Source organism: Triturus cristatus, chromosome 3_1 (genome assembly GCF_964204655.1).
Source record: "Triturus cristatus chromosome 3_1, aTriCri1.1, whole genome shotgun sequence".
Lineage (NCBI taxonomy): Eukaryota > Metazoa > Chordata > Amphibia > Caudata > Salamandridae > Triturus > Triturus cristatus.
In genome coordinates, this window is record NC_140583.1 from 207840910 (window position 1) to 207859031 (window position 18122).

The window sequence follows — 18122 nt, forward strand, 5'->3', positions numbered from 1 at the left end:
TAGAACTTAGTTTGGCATGTAACCAGCTTTCACGTCTAGAAGAGGGGACTTAAAAACATGACAACATTGGGAATGGTATGAGGCTCGGTGCATTTTGGTGGTAAGGTTTGAGTCACAACCCTGTTTGCTAGTTTAAAATCCATTGGGAGATTTCTCGGATAGGCCGGTGTCCCCAAAAAGGATGCTACGGTCAGGGCAATCAATCATATCTGGCCTGCCTCAGATAGAATGTATTCTGCAAATACCTGACTAGCTGCCCAGACACAATGCATTTAAGGAAATCTTCCAATTTTCCTCCAAGCCCAACAATCTGTCTTTGTTACACAGCTCTCGTTGTGGTTTTTCCCGACCAGAATATGAGAGTATTCCAAATCTACGATGCAGTTGTGTCAATCCTTAACAAATAATCCCTCTGTGACAACGACCAACAAGAGCCTTTTTATGTCTACAGGCCACTAATGAATATGCCAAGTTACATCGCATGCATTTACAACGCATGCCATTACAACGCCTTACAATGGATGGGAGATGAATGGTCTTAAGAGTTTCTAATGGTAGGCGTTGAGGGGCCTTTGCGGTCAAAAGAAATATAAAGTCACTGTATTGGTATAAACAACAGAGTAGGCGAAACTCATGTCATTCCATTGTAAAGATAAAATGAAACACATTCCATCCCTCCTACAAGGTTAAGTCGCTTGTACAAGCAGGCCTTGGTGCTTCTCTCAAGTGCAAGGGAAATAGTCTTTCTAATTACAGGCAGCACCACTCAGACTGTCCATCAAGAAGTTATGGGTAGACTTAGTTTCTAATTCCAGGAAGTGGCACTCGTCTGCTGCTCATGGAGACAGATAATAATCAAGTTCTTGCATATGTTTTATAAAGCATAAGACAAAATCAAGCTAGAATTCCCCGGCATCTACAGACCTTTTGTCGCATAATGCCTTTAGCCTTATATGAAAACTTTAGCTAGCAATATATATAAATAGAACCAAACAAAATAACTACCAATCTTGATGAAATTAAAACAACAGAAGTGCCAGCTAAGGTCTTGACATCAGTGCCAAGTTATAGCTATCAGGTGAGAACAAAAGCCACTGCACTGCAACACTTAATCCTTAATCACACTCGCATCCTGTACTAGATTCAAGACCCTCCTACAACTGATGTACAGAGCTGCCTGCATTTCCGGTGTGACAGTAGTTAAAGCCTTATCCTGTCTGATCGGTTCCAAATATCCCACCTTTCCTCAATTCCTTATCTTTCGCGTCTTTAGTGATTCGTCTGTGTATATCACCACAGGAGCGGAAGCAAATTCCAATACAACATGTAATAAATAGTAAGTGTAATCCTCTCATGCAATCAGCCGGATGTTACTTACACCCGAGTCATGGGGGACTTACCTTGACGGAAAGACACCCGAACTCGCCTTTCATCAAACTCCTGTGGGTGTCTGTAGTTATCAGTCATCTCCAGAGGTGAAGGGTCATTCTCTTGTGTGCAATACAGCGCAGTTTCCAGCGACACGAGCTAGGCAAAGGAAAGATGAAGGTAAATGAGGAGGTATACAAGCAGCATCATTCTCGCAGTACCATCGACGTGGCCAGGCAAGACAGTCCATCATGCAACCTCATTCCAGAGGTGGTCTTGTATATGCAAAGGCATGAACGGATATGTAAGCAAGTGTCTCCCAGAGACTGGCATCGCCAGGAAATCTCTCTATATCTCTAATCTTTAATCTTTACAAGGACACTGGCCATATACCCTATGCCAAAAGGAGACTTAGTTCTAGATACAAAACCAGGCAAAGCAGCAATGTGAAGTCAACCAGGAAACTACTAGGAGCTTTTCCTCTTCCCTTTATGGTTTACCTGTTTATTAGCACTCTCACACATCCTTCTCATCAATAACCCATCTGGGTCGGTAGGCAAGCCGGGGAAAGGAGCATAACTGAACAGGAGACACACCGATGTGGTGAAGAGAGAGAAGAGGCAGGGAGAGAAAGGATTAAAGAGGGGAAGTAGGGGTTGATGGTGGTAAATTGAAGAAAAACGGAACACCTTTAACCAACGAATCACCCGAGTGATAACAGCTGGAATTGGGCGGGTCACCCATCGCAGACACAGTTACACCTACACCCACAGAATCTCTCATTCAACCCTCAGTGTCCACTTTAATACTCTGCACAAAGGGTGGTGCCACCCCCACTGAAGTAAAAGGGTAGGATGGATTTCCACATGTCATATTTTGTTTTACAAGGAACTGTACTAATACTGTTGTGCTGAGGTGCACCTGGACAATGTGGCTGACAGAGGGAGAACTCCTTGGCTAAAACATCACTTATCGGCAGTGCTGCAAAGTGAAGGCAGTTTGCACTGCATTATCAATCTGGATGGCTGGCAAGCAGTTTGGCCCATAGTCCTGGCGCAAAGATGTCCCAGGGTATGTTGGCCCCGATTATGCCAACACGCGCGGTCCTATAAAAGAGAAAACCTCTCGCTTCCTTGACTGCGTCACGACGGCCCCGTCGCTGCCTGACCCCGCGCGGTTCGAAGACGTACGCTGCGTTCCGTCGGCCATATTGAGCTCGCAAACTGCTGCGTCCTTCAGTGCCGCCCCTTTGTGGCTCTACCAGTTCATCGCCGTCTACCGCTGCACTAGTCTCCACAGGCCTTCCACAGCAAGCAGGGTCACCACCTGGCATAGATGCACATTCTAGGGAGTAACTGTAGAAATGCAGGACCAAGGGTCTACAATTACAGGACGACAGGTCCATTTAAGGATACATGTAAGTAGGTCAAGCAATAATATAAAAGTAAAGACACTGCTGACACAATTACAAGTGAAAGTAGGTTTCTTTTCTTTGATTTGGGTAACTCATAGCACTATTGAGAAAATATTTATACATAACTGGACTTATTTACACCTAAAAAAAACTAGCAGACATGCACACTAAACCGAATTTGATTGAAAGATTGTCATTTGAGAGTTAGTATGTGTGTGTTTTGTATTGACTCTTTCTGATGAAACTAGTGAGGGGTTTCAGCCAATCTCTCTATAGTGCTTGCCTTACCTCTTGTTCCACTTCCACCAACCTAGAAAGGGCTTAGTCTTGGGTAGTAGCTTCAAGCTCTTGTACTACAAGAAATGTCAGGTCACAGCACAATGAAACATTTAAAAAAACAATAGCAAAGCCAAAAGGTTTGACACGTGCACTTGACTGCTGGCAAGAGCAATAAAAATGGCAATTGCAGTGTAAAACAATTAAAAGATTGCTTTGTGAATTCATGGGCCCAGGAGCCCCTTGGAATCTCTCATTTCAATGAACAATAATTTAAGTTTACTTTGGGTCTCACGCAGCTTTTTCTATTTTCTATTTTTCGGACCTTCAAAACAGAGTGCAAGTGTGTGTGTGTTACGTGTTTATGTGAAAACCCCAGGTGAAATCCGACAGACATCTAACCATATCTGACTGAAAGCACTTCTACCCAACTATTAACTACAGAATACATTTTTTAGAGTGGTTTAATACCCCAAACACCCCCCTGAAGCTATGCCCCGCCAAACACCTGTCATACCAATCCTCACTGACACTCCGGCTGGACTTTGGTGGGTTATTATTTATTTTTTTATTATTTTTAGAGTTTTATATAGCGCGAACCAGACCCAAAGTAGGGTAACAGAGCACTTTACCTGGCGATCAGGGTATGAGTAACGCAATTAATACAAACATAGCATACATAAAAATAAGACCAACGAATACAAAGTAACAACATAGTATAACAGAGATCGTCAAGATCATTATAGTCAAGTTAGAGGATATAAGCTGGCGTGCTGTTGTGCAGACTTTAGGGGAGGAGTTTGCTCATCAAGAATGATTTTGCTTCCTTTTTAAAGAGGGGTCTCGAGGTGATTTTTCTGATGGATGGCGGAAGTGAGTTCCAATTTCTTGGCGCCGCACCAGAAAAAGCTCTGTTGGAGGTTTTAGTCTTGTTGAAACTTGAGGGTTTCAGGAGTAGATTATCTGCGCTCCTAGAGTGTCTGTTTCCTCCCGATAGTGTAGGTTTTTGGGCTAGGTAAGGGGGGGGTGTTGTGGTGTAACGCCTTGTGTGTGATGCAAGCCATCTTTAGTTGAATACAAGCTTCATAGGGTGGCCAGTTGAGTGCCTTTAGGTGTGGCGATATGTGGTCAAATTTCCTAGATCCAGTTAGGAGTCTAGCTGCGGCGTTAAGAACGGCTTTTAATGGGGCGGTAGAGATTTTGGGAAGCCCTGAGAGGGGAGTGCAGCCGTATTCCAGCCTCGATATAACTAAGGATTGAACTGCCGTTTTGAGGTCTGGATTCTCGATGAATGGCTTCATTTTTCTGAGGTAGCTGAGGTGAAAGCGGGCATTTTTAGCCATCGAGTTGATGTGAGCTTGCATGTTAAGTTCTTATCCAGTGTGATTCCAAGTGATATTGTGGAGTCCACCAACGTTGGTTTGCAGTTCAGAGCAGTGATTTTTTGGTCCACTCCTTTATTTCCTGGGAGTTATTGGGGGGAGAGATTAAGTGAAATTCAGTTTTTTATGAGTTAAGCTTGAGGAAGTTGGTTGTTAACCATTGGACGTTTTTTGAGAGAGCAAGATTCATTGTCATTATCTCTTCCATGGAGGTGATCTTAATGTAAAGTTGGGTGTCGTCCGCGTACATATGGTGGGAGATGTTCGCTTGCTGAAGTAGGTCGGTAAGTGGTTCGACATATAGGTTGAATAGTGTGGGGGAAAGGGTAGAGCCTTGTGGTACTCCCAGTAGGTTAGGTGAGGAGAGAGAAAGAATCTTGTTGGTCATGAACGATTGTGTTCTGTTTTCCAGAAAGGATTTCAACCAACTAAGGACTGTGCCAGATAGACCCATCCTGCTTTCTAGTCTTCTTAAAAGTTCGTCGTGATTGACATTATCGAAGGCTGATGAGAGGTCAAGCAGAACTAGTAGGCAGGTTTCATTGCGGTCAAGAGCTAAGAGGGCGTCGTCTACTATATGTAGGATAGCAGTTTCTGTGCTGTGGCCAGGTCTGAAACCCGATTGGTGGATGTTTAATAGATTGAAGTTTGCGATGTGTTGATTTAGCTGTTGCTGAACACATTTTTCCAAGACCTTAGCTAGCATGGGGATGTTGGTTATTGGTCGGAAGTTGTTGGGGTCGGAGGTGTTAGCTGTCGGTTTTTTTAGGATAGGGGTGACTTGGCCAGTTTTTAGGCAGTCTGGGATGTGACCTTGTGTTAGTGAGGCGTTGATGATTTTTGTCCAGAGAGGAGAGATGATATGGTAGAGGTGAGGTAGACAATTTGCTGGGACAGGGTTATTGAAGTGGTTATTGAGTTTGGTTGTCTCTATAATGTTTGTGATGTCATTGAGCTCGTAAAGATTGAAGGTAGACCAGTGAGAGTTATTTTTGGGCAGACTTAGCTTATGTTGAGTCTGGTTAGTGACTTGAGTGATCTTTGGGGTGGCTAAGTTGATAGCCGCCGATCTTAGTTCAAGTTGGAGGGAATTTGTTTTTGTTGTGAAGAATGAGGAGAATTCTTCACTACTTAGCTGTGAAGTCGTTGTAACGGTTGATGATTTGGCAAGTTTGTTCGATTGTGGTTTCAAAATTTCAAAGAGTTTTTTTGGTTTATTTTTGGCATTCTCTAGTTCTGATTTGAAGAAGTCTTTTTTTAATTGTAGAATGCTTTTATTATATGATTTTCTGGCTTTTCGAAGTAGTTTAAGATGGAGGAGGGAGGGATGTTGCCTCCATTTACGTTCTGTTTTTCTGAGTTTGTGTCTCTCATCGTTCAGGGCTCCGCTGACCCATGGGTTTTTATCCTTGCCTGGAATTCTTTTGAGTTTTGGCGGAGCGGCTTGGTCGAAAACCTTGGTCATCATAGAGTTATAATGGGTAGTGAGGGCATTGACGTCTGCCATGTCATTAGGGGGGGGTAAGGGCCTTCTCACATTGGGAGGCAAGGTTGTTCCAGTTAATGTTCTTTGTGTCTCTTATCCATTGTTTCGGCTTGATTTGTTGCGAGGGAGTTTTCTTGTTAGTGAATGGGATTTGGAAGGTGATAATGTGATGGTCTGACCAGTCACAAGGGGTAATTGAGATCGATTCAATTGTGTTTTGTTTAGAAATGAGCCAGTCGAGGGTAGCACCCTTTGTGTGAGTAGGCTTTGTGAAAGCTTGGGTCAGGGAATGGTCTGCCACGAAGGTTTTGAGGGCGTTAACCTGCTTGTCGAGTGGGTTCTCCCAGTGCAGATTGAAGTCGCCAAGGAATATGTCAGTGGAGTGAGGGGACGAGTTAGCAGTAATGATTTCCATAAGTTGTTCTGTGAAAGTTGTGATTAGACCTGGAGGGTGGTAGAGTATGTGCAGTTTGAGGGAGTGGTTACTTGACGATTTCACAGAAATCCCAAGGTATTCACAGGAGTCTAGAAGTTCCGATTGAAATTTTGTGATTGTGATGTCAGATCGATTATGCAGGCTAGGCCTCCGCCTATTTTAGATGGTCTGTCTAATCTAATGATGTTGTAGTCTGGAGGAACAAGAAGGTCTAGGCATGGTGAGGAGGATTCCTTGAGCCAAGTTTCTGTGAGGATGATTATATCCCTTTTCATGCTAAGGATGAGGTCGGCAATGTCAGACGCATGAGTTTGGGTTATGAGATCAGACAGGATGGAGACTTAGTAGATGGTTGCTGACTGATGCTAAAGCTATGAACCAGCTAATGACGATTATTAACACTTTCAAATTAATGCAGGGACTGTCTCCTCCCCACAGGCATGAAGGGCAGCATTTAAGACGCGATTTGAGGAGTTATGATTATTAGCATAGTAAGCCACAGACTATGGCAAGTACCTGTAGTGCGACCAGTGGCAGGGCTCCTCGCACTGGGTTTCAGGCCTTAAGGGAAAACAGGCTTAGACACAGGATGGTCTCCGGAAACCCTTTCTATGCTTGTTCACCTTCGGCTATCCTTGATGGGGTGAGTCTCCATAATACAAATGGTGTCAATCCCTCAAACACTGCACTAACCCAATTATTCACACGACATCCCTGTGACCTTTTTTTAACATGCTTCAATGACATGTAAACAATTGTGTATGGGATGGGTGTTATCTCAGGATGCCCATGAGTAAATTCATGAAGTCCCCATACGATGGAGATTTGGTCATGGCTGGTATGCTATCGTATTAGCTCATCTACTGCCTGGTCGTCTGAAAATATACAACTCCATCTTCGATCCCACTTGCGTGAGAGGAGGGGTGGTCCACCCATCTGCTAATCCATGCACCCACCAGGATGCATTCACTGTCCCAGATCAATCCGTCCAACTATCAGTGTGCCACTCCATCCCTCTCTCCATCCAGCTTCCTGACCAGTGCAGCATCCTTCCATCCATCTACACCCTTTACATTAATCCTCACGCTCTTCATCCACCCATCCAGTCTTCTGTCCATTCACCCGCCCATCACTTTCCCAGTCCACCATAAACAATAATTACAAAAACATCAAAATTATTTAATATGCTTAAGATGAACAAAAACGTAGGTGCTTTGGTGTGGTGTTTGGCAAATATCTGATGAAAACATGCCTAAAGTGGAGACTGGAAGGTAACAACATAGTCACAGAAAGAGCATACCACTACCTAGGAGTGGCTGAACGATAAAGGCAATGCAACTTTGCACCTGACCAAGACGCAAGCCAATATACAAGCCACCATCTACGCTCTTTGCAAACTTCAAGGTAAACTACACAGCCCTACCACGAAACCCATCATGAGAGTAACAAGATCTAAACTCCTCGCTTTAGCTGGGTATGCTTCACACGCATTCCCAGGTAAGATGGAAAGATGATGGAAAAAGCCCAGTGCCAGTGTTACAAAAGGCTTTTTAGGTTCCGAAAGTACACACAAAATGCCCTGATTCGGCTTTAGCTTGGCCTGGTACAACAAAAATATGAATACAGGAGCACATTGCTAAAATTCTGGTTCAAGACTGTAAAAGCCCAGAAAGGATCCCTTAAGGAGGTATTGAGAACTATATTTGAGGGGGAACCGAACTCATGTCAGAAGTACTGTCTGGAGACTGTGGAATGGCTGGGCCTATCCATTGCGTCCTGGTCCCAAGAAGAACTAAATTATCCTGCAATAAAGAGGGCACTAAACAATCACACCAACCAGATATCAAGGAGTGAAGATATAGCAAGACTGAAGGCCACCAGAGGGTTGACCGGCCTAACTAAAGCATATAAGTCGCACAAAACTCAACCATACATGAACAACGCCCTAGGAAAGAAGTGCTTGAAAGAAATTCAATGGGCACGCCTAGTCCCACTGCCAATAAAAGAACTGAATCCGGGCTGGAAATCGCTGAGCCACATAGTCAGATGTAGGCTGTGTAATTATAGAGCAGAATCATTGGTACACCTACTATGTTGCTGCCCTACATTACTGACTGACTGAGATCTTATAAAGCGCACTATTGCCGAGGCGTCTTGGCGCTGAGGTAGGTGAAAGCCTAAGCCAACGCTACTGTTCATCGAGCTAAGGAAAGAGCCACATCTTTATCAGATTTCTAAAAAGAGCTCTGTTCGATTGTAGTCTGGTCAGAGTGGGGAGGGAGTACCACAGTTTGGCCGCTTGAAAGGAGAACAGTTTTCCACCCCATCTGGCTCTTTTTATCCTAGGGACCAGGATCAGTCCAGTATTGGCTGACCTAAGGCAGCGTTGTGGTGAGTACTGGGGAAATAGATGCTGAATATCCACAGCTCCTCTTCCATAAAGAGCCTTGTGTACAAGACAGAGGCCCTTAAAAACCACTCTCTGCCGCACCGGAAGCAAATGAAGCTGTTTGATGCTGGCAGACGTGGAGTGATGTTTGGGAAGATCAAGTAGTACACAAGCAGCGGCAATCTGCAGTGATTGGAGTTTGGTGATCTGACCTTTATCTGCTCCCATATACAAGGTGTTGCAGTAATCGACTCTGGAGAGAACCAGGGCTCCAACTACCGTTTTTCTAAGGGTAAGTGGGATAAAAGGCAGAATCTTGCGCACGACTTTCAGCGTGAAAAAGCAGGCAGAAGATACTTGATAAATTTGTTGAGTGAGTTTTAAATCACTGTCAACCATAAATCCAAGGTTCCTAGCCTTGGTCACGGGAACAGGACAGTTCCCAGCCTCAGGAGGCCACCATATTTAGCGCCATACAGAGGGCTTTTGACCAAATTCAATGACCTCCGTCTTTTCAGTGTTGAGCTTTAAAAAGTTTGAGTTCATCCATGACATCACTGCATTTAGACAATTACGGAACCTGACAGCTGTATTATCCACACTTTGCGTGACTGATACCACTAACTGGGTGTCATCTGCATACGACACCAGCATGAGACCGTGGTCTTTAATTAGTCTTGCCAGAGGTGTGACATATAAATTAAACAATGTCGGGGACAGGACAGAGCCCTGAGGGATTCCACATGGGAGGCAGAGTTTTGCTGACGTAAGGCCATCCCAATGGATCAGCTGTTCCCTAGATGCCAAAAAGGATATTAATAGGGTTAGAGCCTTATCTCGGATACCTGCTGCCTCCAGCCGCCGTAACAGTACCGAATGGTTTACGGTATCAAATGCCGCGGACAGGTCAAGCAGGATAAGAACGGCTCTTCCCCCTGCATCCATCACTTTGCCGATCTCTTCTGTAGCCATGATCAAGGCTGACTCAGTAGAGTGCCGAGATCTAAAGCCGTGTTGGGTGGGGTCCAGAATGTTTTTGCGATCTAGGTAGTCTGTCAATTCCAGGTTCATAGCTTTCTCCAACATTTTAGAAGGTAGTGGAAGACAGGAAATTGGGCGATAATGTTTCGCCTCCGTAGATCCAAAGTAACTTTTTTCAATATAGGCCTGATACAGGCCTTTTTTCAGGCGGGTGGAAAGACCCCGGAACTAGTGACCTCATTTAGAAGGGGGGTCGAGTAAGCACTGACCTCCTTGGGGGCCAGATGCTAAATAAAAGGGGGACATGAGTCCAGGGGCGAGCCAGACTTAGTCTGTGATAGCAACTCTGCCCCTTGCTCTGCCGCTAAAACAGAGAAACGTGACAGACTGCAATGTGTAACGGTGTCCTCCAACAGATCTTCACTGTTCCCCACAGGGTCAGATGCTGTCTTTTGGAGTTCATTATAAACTATCTGAACTTTGTTTTGAAAAAAGAGGGCAATTTTGTCCACAAAATGTTGCTCAGGTGCAAATTGGGTGTCACATGGACACTTTGATAAGGCTGTCACAGCTTTGAAAAGCTCCTTAGAGGAGTTCTTAGCTGCCTGGATGTTAGTAGTAAAATATACAGTTTTGGCATTTTTTATAGCTGCCTTGTATTCCTCTTTGGTTGTAGTGCTTTTTATGTTCAACATCGTAATGCGTTCTCCAAATGCGCTCCTTGTGTCTGCATTTGGCTTTGATCTGTTTGAGGTCAGCTGAATACCAAGGTGAAGAAACCTTTTTCCTCTGGGAGAGCTTAGTAAATTCAGGGGCAAGCCCATTTAGTGATGTCCTGAGCCAGTCTTCAAAGTTTCTGGCTGCGCCATTGGAGTCTGAAACCATCTTAGGAGGATTCCTCGCCAAGGCTTTTACCAAGTCGTTTTTTTAAACTAATTTCCATGGACACGATTTAACCATAAGAGGTCTAATCCGGTGGCGCTTGCTAATTATCGGGATTATTACTTTAAAATGGAAAGCACGATGGTCAGACCAAGGTACAGGCAACACGCTAACCATTTCAATGTGTTTGTTGTTGGTGAATATACCGTCCAACGTGTGACCTGCTATATGAGTTGGTTCAGGTACAATCTGTCTCAACCCATGGCCTGAGAGGTTGTCATTCAGCTTAGCAGTGTCAGAGTCATTGTTCGCTTCCAGATAGAAATTAAAATCCTCTAATACCGTAAAGGTGGGGGTATCTAGGCAGGATTCCAGAAAGGTCTGAAGTGAGCTGGTGAAAGAGGCCCTTGTCCCTGGAACGATGTAGATTGTTAAAGCCAATGTTCTTAAGGCATGGGATCAGAAAATGTGCGGATGCAGTGGCCCTGCTCCAGTCCAGCACCGAGCCCTCGGATCTGGCCAAATTTGGCAAATTTATAATTATCACACGAAGGTCCCTAAATGAAAATATCACAGAGGAAGATCGTCTGGTTGGAGACGAACGGTGAAGAGCCCCTACTAGGAAAGGACTGCACGGTCCTCGCCAGACCCCCAAGGTACCAAGTGACTGTCTCAAGAACAGATAGGAACAGAGACTTTTTCTAATACACAATTTTTAAACCAAAGAATTTTAGAATGTAACCCACATTTTAGAAATGATCTGTCACTGGTTAAATTGACACTTTTTAATTATTTATATATGAATAGATATTTGTATTAGAATGGTGTGAGACACGTATTTTAGCATAATTTTGATAATGTACTGCAACTTTGCAATGATTTTAAGTAATTATACAAATAAAAAACTTAATTCATTCATAGGTGCTTTGTACAAAATTATATGAGAGGAAAACAGAAAAGAATTAAAATACATTTGAAAGCCATAATAATAATGATGAAATCATAACATGCAAGAGACGAGAGCTTTTCAAATATTGCACAATATTATCTGTTCTGTTGAACGATACCTTTCTGTTCCATCGGGGCTCTTTAACACAGCAGTGTTTCTTAGGGGACTGTTCTAATGTCTGTTCTGGCAAGTCTTTAATTTGTAAAAAAATAAGTGCAAAGGCCCAAGATATTTTTATAGGAAGCCACTGAAGATTTCACCACCCATCCTGCTTGAACAGGCAAATGGCATCACATTCCTACAAATTTGACCATTTTAACTATTTCAGGTCATATAAGGTTGTCCTGTGTGCACTAGCATTGAATTGAAAACGCTGTGCTTAGGTGCAGTATTTCAAAACAGCCAGACAGCGCCACCATGTGGTAGACTGTCAAACAAGTGTCAGTGTTGAAAATTAGGTGCCTAGCATCGGAAAACACCGGCACAAATTAAGCACTGGTTTTGACAAGTGCAGTGAGAGTTAAAATGACATCAGTATAGCTGTTAGCTGCACAGAAAGACACAAACCTGTAAAATAGAACTTTCTGCAATTCTGGGAAAATGTTGTCCAATATGACCTCAATAACGGACACTGTGCTCAATTTATAGGTAGTCCGTGTATTTTACGGACATGTGGTCACCCTAACAGTAAATCCTTCAGGATTCCAAGCCCCAGGTGCTGGCACAGGAGCCAAAGAAAGTGAGCCTTTCTGAGCCACAAGAAAGACAGGCACGAAGTGCACTGCCTATGCTCCTTCTTAACTGTGGAGTGGGCTAGTTCTACCTGGCTGCATCGGCTCTCGATTGGAAGGAGTACTCTGAGATTTCTATGTACAGCTTATTCCGTTATTCACTCCATCTAACTGGAGAGAGGGAAGGAAAGGTTTGGAGTTGCTGAAATTTATTCCGGGTAGCAATAAAATCTATTTAACTATTTTATTTTAGGTTGAACTAGTCTTTTGGGTTGAGTTTTGTTGGAGTCCATCATTTTATAGACCATGCAAATGTATGTGTAAATATATGTATGGCCAGGCTGGATTCCTTATGATGCGGAGTTAGACATAAAATTCTAGTAGGCACATATATAATTCAATGAAGACACCCTAAATGAGAAAATACAATAGACTACTCTGGACGTCATTCAAAGGGATATGTAAAATTCTAATGAAGCAACACCAACATCCATGTTGCTAAACCCGTGTCAAACCAAGGACACCAAAAGCAGTAGCCAAGCTGAGGAAGGGATGCATGAAAGGACAGATATAGGACAGACTGCTGTGGGACATCTTGATTGGTCCTCAGTACTCCACAAGGGACAGCCAGCTGTCAGTTGACTACCAGAAGCGAACAGAACAAATTATACGAAACAACCTGCCAAATACCAACATTTATTTAAATAAGGAAATACCACAAGAGAAAAAGTTCAGCTTCCACAAAATGTAAAATACCAAATCTAAATGGTTTCTAAGGTTTACATGGCTACTATATACAGAAACAATTTTTCGTTTTTTCTAAGCCTAAGAAGGATCGGTTTACTTCTACTACCAGAGGCAGAGAGTTTAAAGCAGAGCTCGCTGTGCATGAAGGAGTATTTCGGTGCATGAGAGGTTTTGAACAGAAAGATGTTCATCTGTAGGGAGTTGCAACTTCTGGATGGGGGCATAGCTCCGGGGGAAGTGGGGTTTGGGTGTTACACCCCCCCCCATGAAAATGTATTCTGTAGTAAATAGTTGGGTACAAGTGCTTTCAGTCGGGTCACCTGGAATTTTTACCTGTCCACACTGACAAACACACACATAAACTCTCTCTCGTCTATGTATTGCAGGCCTTAAAAATGTTGATTAGTTTGGAAAAAAAGCACTTTCAGTACCTCTAACAATATGCCCTCCTACCTTTCCACTGCCCTTTATGCCCCCTCATGTCCAGCTTCTCATATAATGTATTTTAACAAGATATCCCACCATGATTGTTGGGGAATCTGAAGCTTCTCCCCATCCCCCTTAGTCAGGGCTTTAAGTGGGCCTGGTCTCACCGGTGCTTAGCACCGGCAGTTTTTAGTTACATTTCTTCAAATTGGAGGCAACAGTATCAAATGCTTGTTGGAATGACAAACCAGTGCAAATTGCATTTAATGTGATGTGATATAATTGAATTTTTTCTTTTTGCAGACACGCCTGGTTGCACAGTGTAAAATTGAGCTGGGCGGGCCAGGTATGTTATGTTATGTTATCAGGGGTTTGTTAAGCGCTCAGCTACTCAAGCAGAGTGTCCCGGCGCTGTCAGACCCATAACGTGGAGCTCCAGCAGGGGATAGAGAAACCTATTGGCCAAACAGCCACGTTTTGAGCTTCTTTCTAAAGGCCATCAAGCTCTCACTCTTTATGCCACAACGGTTTTTAAAAATGTTGCATTTAGATGAGTTTAGAATACACGCAATTTTTAGATAGTAACAGGGAGATGAAGTGGTTTACTTATTTTTAACAGGTGGAAAAATAGTGACTGAAAACTCAGCTAATTTATGGAACGATTAATCTAATAACATGTACACATTGGTAACTTTAATTTTCTCTCAATTCTTTCAGATAGTAACTTTAATGCAAAGCACACAAATACGGTCTAGGGATAACACAGTTCCCCATTAGACCACTTTAGGTGTGGAATAAAGAGAGTAATTTTACACAAGCTCACATGAGGAATTACTGCCTCCACACTTTCCTCTAAACAAGCCTTGCCACTCACTGACCCTGAAAGCTCCTCCATGAACCACTCTCTCATGTCATCTTCAGGGCCGGCTATAGTGCTGGTGCCGGCCGGTGTGACAATATTTTTGGGTGCCCCTCCACCATCACGTCCTCCTTGGAGTCCCTCACCACCACCTGCAAAAGTGCCCGTCATCTCTCCATAGCCCCTCTCGCACAAAGATTTCATTAATTTTAAAGCGCTGGCAAAGACTGGCTTTACTAATCCAATCAACTATCCACATATAATACACATCTGTTCTTTTCAAAAGGCATATTAACCCTCTGCCCTAGTTTATGGCGAGTCAAAACAGCCCCTAGGCCAAACTCTGATCTCTCTCTAGCACGAACATTAATCACAAGAGTGATCTTGACATTTGTTGCTGCTTGAACGCTGGAACCACAAGGAACCATGAGGCATGTGCTTTTAAATCGCAAGTTATTGCTAAACACAGCACATCTAAGGTCAGTGCCCCCCCCCCCCCCACTCCCCCCACCCCAGGTCAGTGCCCAGTGCGGTCGCACCGGTTGCAACAACCTAGATCTGGCTTTGGTCATCTTAATTCAATAAGCGTATCCAAGCCTGCACTACACTCATATGAGGTGTACACAAACTCTTATCCAAAGGATCTCAGTCCACTCTAAACCCACATGGTATGCGTACACCTTTTTCTAGCCACACCCCTCCGTTCAACACCATGCATCTACCACACATCTCAAATTATTGACAACTTGTCAAAGCAGCATGCATCGTTTCGAATTTTATTATATTCTATTTTTGGGCTTTCAGCACGGCGCTGTATACTACCATTCGGCAGCCTAGAAGCGCATCAGATATGAACTAAAAATACGCAATGAAATTTATCACATTTAGAGATCAGGCATTCACTACTCCTTCCCTCCCCTGTGCAGCTCGGATGCTCCTTCCCTCCCCTGTGCAGCTCTGATGCTCCTCCCCTCTCCTTTGCAGCTCTGATGCTCCTTCACTCCCCTGTGCAGCTCTGATGCTCCTCCCCTCTCCTTTGCAGCTCTGATGCTTCTTCCCTCCCCTTGTGCAGCTCTGATGCTCCTTCTCCATTTGTGCAGCCCTCTAATGCGCCTTTCGTTCCTCTGTGAATCTCTGATGTTCCATCCCTCCCCTGTGCAGCTGTGATGCTCCTTTCGTCCCCTGTGCAGATCTGATGCTCCTTTCCTCCCCTGTGCAGCTCAGATGCTCCTTTTCTTCCCATGTCCAGCTCTGAGGCTCCATTCCTCCTCTGTGCATCTCTCTAATGCTCCTTCCCTCCCCTTGTGCAGCTCTGATGCTCCTTCCCTCCCCTGTGTAACTCTGATGCTCCCTTTCCCTTTGTGCAGCTCTCCGATGCTCCTTCCCTCCCCCTGTGCAGCTCTGATGCTCCTTCCCTCGCCGTTGTAACTCTGATGCTCCTTCCCTCCCCTGTGCAGCTCCCGGATGTTCCCTCCCTCCCCTGTGCAGCTCTCTGATGTTCCTACCCTCGCCTTGTGCAGCTCTCTGATGCTCCTTTCCTCCCCTTGTGCAGCTCTGATGCTCCTTCCCTCCCCTGTGCAGCTCTCTAATGCTCTTTTTCTCCCCTGTGCAGATCTGATGCTCCTTCTCCATTTGTGCAGCTCTCTAATGCTCCTTTCCTTCCCTTGTGAGGCTCTGATGCTCCATCCCTCCCATGTGCAGCTGTGATGCTCCTTCCCTCCCCTGTGCAGCTGTGATGCTCCTATCCTCCACTGTGCAGCTCTGATGCTCCTTCCCTCCCCTTATGCAGCTCTGATGCTCCTTCCCTCCCCTTATGCAGCTCTGATGCTCCTTCCCTCCCACTATGCAGCTTTGATGCTCCTTCTGCCTTAGTGCAGCTCTCCGATGCTCCTTTCCTCCGCTTGTGCAGCTATGGTTTGGTTTGGTTTGGTTTATTTATTATTATGCATGATTAATTAAAACCTTTGCATATACAAGAATAAAGTTCCACTCATTCCATGATAAAATCACTATGTACAATTAAAACTTATTTGTCACAATCAATAAGATTTTTAACACAATTTTTGCAAAAGTTAGCTGTTGTTGTTATTATAACTGTAGCCGAAGGTGTTTTGATCTGAATTTCATATAGAACTTAGTCTTTCAGCGACTCAATCCGGGTTTTTTTTTTTAGTCTCTTTGCGGTAATGTCAAGGAATTTAATTAACCTACAGTTTAACTGTACCCGGTCGGGGCTAAAAGCACAACATTAATGCTTGTCTACATGATCTGACACTATATTGTTTGAAGGTGGGTTTTAGTAGGGTACTCCTGATATCTTTTAACTTTTTGCAAATACATATAATATGGATTGCATCTTCTGTACCGCTACTACATAGCCGGCATTGGTCGTTTTCATCCTTTCTCTCCCAGGGAGGCAAGAATTGGTTGAAGGGGCCTGCCCCCAGTCTTAGTCTGATTTTTCCTTAATAATAGTTTTTAAGCCCACTTTCAGGTAGGGCTGAGGTGATCATTTATCATAAGTGTGTAAGACCATCCAGCCATGTGATCTTTTAGCTAGAGTTTTTTTATCCTCTAGTGCGGATAGGGTACGAGTTACCTTTGTGACTGTTTTTTTAAAAATTTGATGGTTACCCTGGACTTCCCACAATTCTGTTAACCCCAGCTGTTTAATCGCTTCCCGAAGGTATGTGTTTGCCGGAGTATTTCTTGGGAGGGAAAGTTCTGTCCAGTGTAGCTCGTTCAGGGTTCCCTTGTCGTCGTATTTAATTTTGTGCAGACATTTCACATAAGCTCCCATGCGTTCTAAGGACTGTTTTTGAAGACCGTATTCTAATCGAATTTGAGCGGGGGAGGCCATTCTAGGGAGATGGAAAATTGCGCGGTATGCCTTAGATATTATATTGTCAAAGAGTTACGGCGTCCTTTCCCTTCACGCTTCACTCCCATAGTATATAGTTGGCTGGAATTTTGCCTGCATGATCCTAAGCAAGGGGTCAAATGACAGATCCGGTAAGAGCTTCTTTAGGGGTTTGATTGTTAAATATGTTGTTACCCCCTTTCTCCGCACGGCTTCTAGTTGTGGTTTTGCTGAGTTATTTTGATCCAGTATGACCCCTAAGTATTTGTAACTAGCACCTTGATCCAGGCGATGTCCTTCTAGGAACCAACTAAGGTGTTTTCTCTTGTGGTAATTGACCGCCATGGTTTTAGTTTTGTTATAATTAATTTTTAGTGCGTTTTCTTGTGAGAATTTTAAAGTGGCATTCAGTAGATGTTGTAGGCCAACGGGGGTCCTACTTATCAAAACCAGGTCGTCCGCATATAACCAGCAAGGTAGGGGAACGTTCCCTAGTTTTGGTGCGTGGCCTGCGCTACTGCTCAGTATCTCTGGTAAGTCTGCGAGAAATAGTTTGAATAGTATAGGCGCTAAAACGCATCCTTGTTTGAGTCCATTTGAGGTGGGAATCTTTCTCGATATTTTACCACCGTTTGTAAGCTTTATCCTAACCCATGTATTAGTGTGCAGATTCCTTAATTGGGAAAGTAGATTGGAAGGAATTCTCCAACTGTCGAGTTTTTGCCATAGTTTGGTACGGTCGACATGGTCGAAAGCTGCTGTAAAGTCTATAAAACATAGAAAAAGTGGGTATTTTTCCCTCTTTAGCAGCGTCCATGAGCAGGGTCAGTGCCATTATGTTGGTTATAGTTCCTTGCCTTCTCCGGAAGCCAGTTTGGGACAAGGGTATTACCTTGTTTTCTTCGGCCCAGATGGATATTTCTTTTAAGAGCAGCC

At 44.0% G+C, this 18122-nt stretch overlaps 1 protein-coding gene across 1 annotated transcript in view; it reads right to left on the reverse strand.

The window, feature by feature from the left end:
• The window catches only part of LOC146859935 (carbonic anhydrase 12-like), a 309381-nt gene that overhangs the window by 26778 nt on the left and 264481 nt on the right, over positions 1-18122 (reverse strand). Inside the window, exon 8 of the mRNA XM_085643677.1 lies at positions 1401-1527. Coding sequence (XP_085499803.1) covers positions 1401-1527 — 127 coding nt within the window. The remainder of the gene's footprint in view (positions 1-1400; positions 1528-18122) is intronic.